The sequence below is a fragment of the Polyodon spathula genome, chromosome 22 (assembly GCF_017654505.1).
Source record: "Polyodon spathula isolate WHYD16114869_AA chromosome 22, ASM1765450v1, whole genome shotgun sequence".
Classification (NCBI taxonomy): domain Eukaryota; kingdom Metazoa; phylum Chordata; class Actinopteri; order Acipenseriformes; family Polyodontidae; genus Polyodon; species Polyodon spathula.
Window position 1 is genome coordinate 23,959,915 of NC_054555.1, and position 7,515 is coordinate 23,967,429.

The following is a 7,515-nucleotide window of genomic DNA, read 5'->3' on the forward strand; positions in this document are numbered from 1 at the left end:
GTGTTTTGAAGAACATGCGCCTCTGTAGACCAACATTTTATTTTGTGCCTCATTGATGTCAAAAGTTACTTCTATGATAGTTGAATACAAAAGTTAGTCATATTACTAAACCCTCAATACTAAAAAACTGATATTTTGGGGAGTTACATACTACTTGCTTTACTGGTTTTCTACAGTACCAACAACTATTATTAAATAGTTCTACACTTCATCATCCGAGAAAACTAAAATGAAGAGTGCTCATACGAAAACTCAAGCAAACGTCCTCTGAAATTAAATCCACCTTCTTTACATGAATGAGCAATAGTGGTTTACACACTAATTTGGGGGAGGGGGATGGCAAGAGACACACAGCGTAGTCAGGGCATATACAGTCTAAATATACATACAAAAAATAGAATTAACCCTTTGCAGTCCATGTATTCAGTGCTTGTCAGGTCCAATTTACTTTCACACATGCTGTTTATTTTAAAATACACCCCCCCCCCCCCCCCCAGAGTAAAACAGGTTTAAAACACACTGTATGGCAAAATGACAGTGTTGCATCTCCAGCCAAGCCCCGCCCTTTGTTTGTTGTATTTTTCACATACCTCTTTATAGACGTACATACTGATAAATCCTGTCCTGTTCACGCACATTTATTACTATAACATCTCAAAAGGCTCGGCAAACATCCGTCATATTCTGCGAGCGCTGGATGTGGAAGCAACTATCTGCATTATTTGTGCCCATCATTGTCTGTGGTGCAGCTGCTAACTCTATTGCTCACACGCACCTTTTCTCACTCGCCCATTGAATGGTTTTCTCTGTTTTTTCCAGAGAAAAAACGACTAGACCTGTGCTTTACATCTTTTTGATGATGTTCTGGTCCGACAGAGGACCGCAAAAGGGTTAAATGAATTTGCTTTAAGATTTCATGCCTGAGCAAGGCGACATAAGGTTTAAATAAATAGGTTTCTCTGCATTCACTACAGTCGCTAGTAGCACACATCCCCAAATGACGTCAGAAAGAGCACACGGTTCTGGTCTACTGAGGCTATTTTAAAACTGTCTCCTTACCTGCCACACACCTACGATGGCATTGGCTATTAGAATAAGTAAGATTACGAAAGGCTCCACGAAGGCTGTGATCGTTTCTTCCCCCTCCTCAAACCAGGCCAATACCTAGAGAAAGAAAAAAAGGCATTCAAATAAATAAATAAATGATTAGTTTCACCTCCACTGATGAAATACAAAAGATCACCCAACATCGTTCCCTTCAATTACAGATGACTCATCCTGCTGGCACAATGCCAATTCCGCCTATAAAAAAAGGTTCCTTGAACAGTTATTAAAGCACATGCTTCAATTTACAAAAATGTTGATGGACAAGAGTTGCTCAATTTTATTCAAGGACCCTTCAAAATAGAACAAGCTTTATTTATGGTTTCAAAATAAATAAAGAAATCACATTATTTAAAAGCCCAAATGAGGAGACATTTTTAACAGTGTGTTGATTTTAAGTGCAAACTATAGGGGTCAAAAGTTAGTAGTACCTAGCTACATTACTAAGGAGAGAGAGAGAGAGAGAGAAGCACACTGCAGCTATTGAATGGAAAGGAAGCCTTTCTGGGCTAATGAAATAGATACCATTTTGGGGCTTGTTTAAATCAATCAAATAAGCAGCACCGTCACTCAGACTAATGCCTACTACAATATAGAACTAGCACTCCTAATCGGCTGGAAAATAAGAGATTATTTAGGTTAAAACAGTGTGCATCCACAACTACAGCATTCCTAATCTTAGTAGATTTTTATAATATTGAACCTCTCAAGGACAAAAAGCAAGCAGAGGGCGGCAAAGAACGAATCATGGCAGGTAGAGGGGCAAGCTAACAGGCATGCACACAATAAATAAATCAATACAAAATAAATAGACTATTTGTATCGTTAAGCACTGAATGCAAAAAGCATCAGACCCGTTGCTGATCAGAGACATTACAGCGAGTACCGGCTATTCAGGAAGACATCCAGATCAACATTCACAAATTACAACTATTTCAGCAAGTTGAACTTCCATTGAAATAAGACAGATTCCTAACCGAACTCAAAAAGAAATGCTGCATCCTGCCGCTCATTTTAAAGGTTATACCCTAATGTAAATCACATCACATACAGCCCTACCCTCCGCTACAGTTTGTGCCGGGGTCTTGTCTGTTGCTTAGTGCTTCCAAATTCCATTATTCTGTGGCAAGTAGACTTTCAGCAGGATAAAGCAGCAAAGAGACGTTAATTAAATCACCTTGCACATTTCTAACGTATGATTCAAACAAAAGGGATTAATGCTATATATATGCAATTATAGTTTGCAAAAACAGTAGATGACTATAGACAGTATGTAAACTATATGCTGATTGCACACAAAAAAAGTCCCTGGAAGTACAAACAAGACTTTAAAGCAATGGCCATTATACTTGACATTAATATAAACCACCCACACACACACACACACACACACACATCTACTGGCAAGGAGTTCAGTGAATAGAACGAGAAAAACAAGCTAAACACATAAATCACTGTTTAAATAATGGTTTTTGTTGCTTTACTGGAGCACTGTCTGAAAGAGTCTAATTCAAACATTACCAATAAAACAAGAGGATACCGAGACTTGCATTACCAAACCCACCTAAAAGGACTTTCACGTCAATGAATTTTAGCTGACAACGGCAATTACAAGGAAACCGATTTCCAGCCATGCTTCAAGCTAAACTCATGCACGACAAAAACAAAAAATCAATCCTGTAAAAAGTCAGTATAACAAAACCACCATTTGGTGCTAAACAGTAATGTCTTGACCCTCACGCAAAGTGTGTAGAATAGCATCTCATAACAGCGGTCATGGATGCATTACTTCATCATAATCAAGACAGCTACTTCCCAAGATACAGCATGCCCTGTCAACACAACGTAAATGTAGGTCACAGTGAATGAACTACATGCACAGTATGTGGAATAAATTAGGGGATCAAGCGTCACTTTCATCCAAGGGCCACCTGAGTACGAAATGAGATCTGGTTAGATCGAGTGGACTGCCCCCATAACAAACCTGTCATGTAACTGGCAATAAATTAATTAGGGACATCTAATCTTGTTCTGGCTGTCACTGGTTCCACCTGCACTACAAGTCAATCAGCAACCAGATGCTACACAAAAAGGTCAAAGAGGATCCGTATCAAGATGACAGGTATCAATGAGGTCTTTTTGCTCAATAGGGTATATGGTAGTATGGGCCATGCAGGCAACTAGTATTATAGACTGCTGCCACTTTGGAGCATGAACTACAATGTCTGTCAAAGTTTATGGACAGATTGCTGCCTGTGCAATCCTTTCTGTTGCAGACAAGTGTACCAGATACAGTTCCCAAGTCTTGATTGATTTCTGTGCAGATATCAGACTGGTTTTACATTATCAGATGGATCTCAGGTACTGGTTATTACTGGCTTTTGTGTGAAGTGCACTAGAAAATGTATTCTTCCTGCAATCTACTTTGCATGTTTTTAGTAAAACAATCTATCCGATGAAAACATGGGTTTCAGCTTTGCATGCTTAAGGCAGGCATTTTGCATATCAGCGCTAGCTTCAGCAAAGAGGCAATATACATTACTTACCCTGCCACGCAGCACAAAGATCAACTGCAAATCATTTTTCTTTTGGATCCAGTACTATAGCACTATCCTCGGATCAACTACTGTTCTAGAAGTCCTCAATTCAAGAAGTAGCAAGATGCCACATGGGCAATGTGCCCACTGAAGGTCACTGCCCAAATGTGGTGCCCCCTCTACAGTCATCGCTCCTGTTACTGTCAGGATCTTGCTGTTATCAGGAGGGTGGGGGCGAGATAACTGGAATACTATTCTGAGCACCAGTTATAGTGGCTTTGTGCTACAAAGACAAAGAGCTCAGAAAGGCAGTCATAGGTACAGGACTTGGGACAGATAAAATAGCCAAGGTCTCTTAGAACAGGTCTGTCTGCCTACCATACGCAGACAGTCATCTCTCTGTGCTAAAGAATGACACGCAGCCCTCCAAATACATGTGCCTCTCTATCGGGAGACAGTTTATCTTTGAAAACTAACTTTATTTGATTTTCTGCAACTCACAAATTTTGCTTTGGTTTTTTGGTAGAGATATTGCATGAAACTAGGGCTGTTTCACATAGCCTAGTTTGTACTAATGCCTGACACCCACCCCCCGTCAAGATATTTATAGCCAAGCTGACTCAAACTTCAAGTTTTAAACTTAATTCGAACACCCTCATTTAAAATATTAACCAAATCCTTGCACAATGATGAACAGTAGTGTATAGTTTAGTTACTATATAATAATAATCTCAAGATTTAAAGATAGCTAGCCTGTCAAATGGTTTACCAGTACAGTTAACCATTATCCACGGAATACTCCCAGCCATTTGGAATTCTCTTTGGACACCAACTGGAGGATTTCAGGAATTGCACACTTGCATCTGGCAAAAATTGTATTTCAAGCTACTGGGCACAACAGCTTCTTCAATGGTGTCCCGTGCCACATTTGATGCCAGCGAGCACTATATAATAAATTTAGTCCCTGAAAACCCATTTGCAACACACTAATGTTTCATCAAGAATTCAGCAGACTATTTTCTATAAGCTGCATCTTGCAAGGAGAAATACTCTGCTAAACTCAAAGAACATCATGAAATTGCAACACCTTAAAGGCCATGGGGATCTTTAAACATGCTTCATGCAAGTTGCCCAGCTGTAATTCAATACACACATCAGTGTTTTTGACACCATGCCACACAAGGATAGCATGTCTCTCAGCTGTTTCAGCCTTATGATCCTATATTTTAACCTCAGATAGGCAGTCTGTTTATAACATGTACTTAGTGTCAAGCAGTTAACACCCTCTAATACGGACCGTCAATTGCATACTGAAGACACTGACAAACTGCCATTCCTTACCGAGGCTAACCTCGCTAATCTTAATATACATGCGGGTCACAAACAGCACACACACACACAACTCCCATCCCTCAAAACACAGACCCATCCCCACAAGAAAGAGGCAACAATAAGTTGAGAGGTGTTTGTTGAACACTGTTTATTAAACTAGGGCCTCCCATTTAGTGGTGTTTTTATTACACAGGGAAAGAGTAAGCAACCATGGATCATACTTACAAAAGATATACACGCTGCCAACAGGAGAATTCTGACTAATAAGTCTTCAAACTGTTCACGTACGAGTTCCCACACAGATTTTCCTGTGGAAAGGGTAACAGAGGTCGATTAGGACAGCAATGAGGCAGATAGATATACAGGGTAATTAGAAAGTAAGTTTACCACATCAACGCACCATATCATTGATGTGGTAAACTTACTTTCAAATCACAATAGATAGAGATAGATAGATATAGATAGATAGATAGATAGATAGATAGATAGATAGAGATAAAACAGTAATGTGAATACCGAAGTGGCGAAGCTTACCTTCCTCTGCTGGTAACTCTGTAGATGGTTCGGGTTTCCATGGAACATGCCAGAAGACAAAGGATAGTTAGTGACGTAACATAGAGGCTATGGTACAGACAAGCCATTCATACATAAATTTACCCAACTGCATACAATACAGTTCAGATGACATCAAATCTAACTGTTGAAACGGTAGCCATGTACATTTAGCAACTCAACGATTAATTTAGTATAAATAAGCGTGACTCTTTCAATGAATACCTCAGTTCCTGGTTTCACATTTATATTAAACTAATTTGGTAGGCCATGTTTCCAACAAATTGAAGCTTATCTTTACAACTGGTGCGCAGTTAGTTAGATCACCCGAGCACGGTGATTTGACGATGATGTTGCACAATCCACCGGTAAGGCCATGTCATCACTCACTTGTATGCTGGACAACACGGGGACCCCAATGTGTAATTCTAAAGGCGTTCATTTTTTTTATTTATTTTTTACCACCAAACACTAAGAATAAAGTGTACGATTTCACTTTTACGTCCTGGCGACTCAATCCCTAACTATCTTGAACTTTTTACAAGAAATCACGCTTGCGTGCCGTATATGCTTCATTACATAGACGTGGTGAACAAACTAAATTTTTGAAAAAAGGCCTGTTCCCCGGCTACCCCGAAACCCCAAATGTCTAAAACTCAAGAAACACACAATTATTTTCGGTTAAATCTAAGTTAAATATCATCATAAGGTAAAACTTGTTTAAAAACCCACGAGGACGTGACGTCAGCCATTTTCGCAATTCATATTTGTGCTCGCCGGTTACTGTTCTGTAACCTGGACACAGGCCTAGCGCTGCGTACCTGAGGCAACATTTACTAAAAAAAAAATATATGAAAATGAAAAGTGGACAGATCACATACCATTCGGTCCCCATTTCTCTCTTAGCTTTTTCACCTGGTCCAGGCTCAGCCCCGTGCTTTCATTCACATTGAAATTGTTATAAACTTCGTCCACAGTCTTTGTGTGAGCGTTCTCCATGGTTGATTTTCGTCTTTTTTCTCAAGACAGTTTGTCTTTGTTTTTAACGACCTCCACTCTCTTAAAAAATGCAGTCCTTTTCCTTCAGAGAAAGCAACACAAATTAAACAGGACGGGCTCACATAAATTGAACTCCCGACGAAACAAACTAAAAAATGACCGACTGAACAACCCCTTAAAAAGCGGAAAAAAATAATGTCCCGCTCTCACAGTTGCAATTCCTGCTTAATTGTCATGTACCAATTTTAAAAAAAAACGACAGAAATTAAAACGACCCCCAGAGCCGCCGTGCTAAGATGTTCCACTTATTTCCCCCAGTCTGCAGCAGAAGCCCGTTCTTATTCTCTACGTCAGTCGCACCACAGCGCAGCTCTGCCGATATCCCTGTTGTAGCTCTTGTCTGGCTACTCTCTGCAGCGCCACTCGTTTTATTGAATGTGGCTCACTCACTGCTGCTCTGCATGTGGAATCAGCTCATTGGCCAGAAATAGTCCGGAAATGTTTTTTTTTTCCCCTTTCCAATGCTTCGCCTTTCAGAAACCTTGGATCAGCTGATTACATTTTACAATGCCACAACCACCAGGAACCGGGATCGGTGACGCAGGAACCCCTGCCGCTTGCTTTATTTTAAAGGATAGCGTTGCTTTTCACAGTTGCTAGGCTCACCGGAGTTTACAATAAAAAAAAGCAAGAGTACGTGTTTACTGTATAAACGCATACATTTATATACCGGCATTTAACAATGCATACAGTTTTATGGATAGAGGATGTGAAAGAGGTGGAGTTATACAATACATGTTTTAGCTGGACTGTTTTTTTTTTTTTTTTTTTGTTGTTGTTTTTTTTAATATTGTTTGTGACCTTAATGCATAATGATAACAATCCTGTGAAAGAGGAATCATTTGCTCTGATTAACAAAAAAAATAACGCTGTAATTAATATGCTACTGCCAAAGTTTTTTTTAATCGTGTCACGGTTTATACAGCTGAAG

General features: G+C 39.6%; 1 protein-coding gene across 1 annotated transcript in view; it reads right to left on the reverse strand.

Annotated features, from left to right (window-relative positions):
* Positions 1–6,972, reverse strand: part of LOC121297424 (sarcoplasmic/endoplasmic reticulum calcium ATPase 2-like) — a 34,702-nt gene extending 27,730 nt beyond the window's left edge. Inside the window, exons 1-4 of the mRNA XM_041223744.1 lie at positions 6,407–6,972; positions 5,508–5,525; positions 5,199–5,281; positions 1,060–1,164 (exon numbers count right to left, since the gene is read on the reverse strand). Of these exons, the coding sequence (XP_041079678.1) occupies positions 1,060–1,164; positions 5,199–5,281; positions 5,508–5,525; positions 6,407–6,524 (324 nt within the window). The 5' untranslated portion in view covers positions 6,525–6,972. The remainder of the gene's footprint in view (positions 1–1,059; positions 1,165–5,198; positions 5,282–5,507; positions 5,526–6,406) is intronic.
* Between the last annotated feature and the right edge of the window lie 543 nt (positions 6,973–7,515).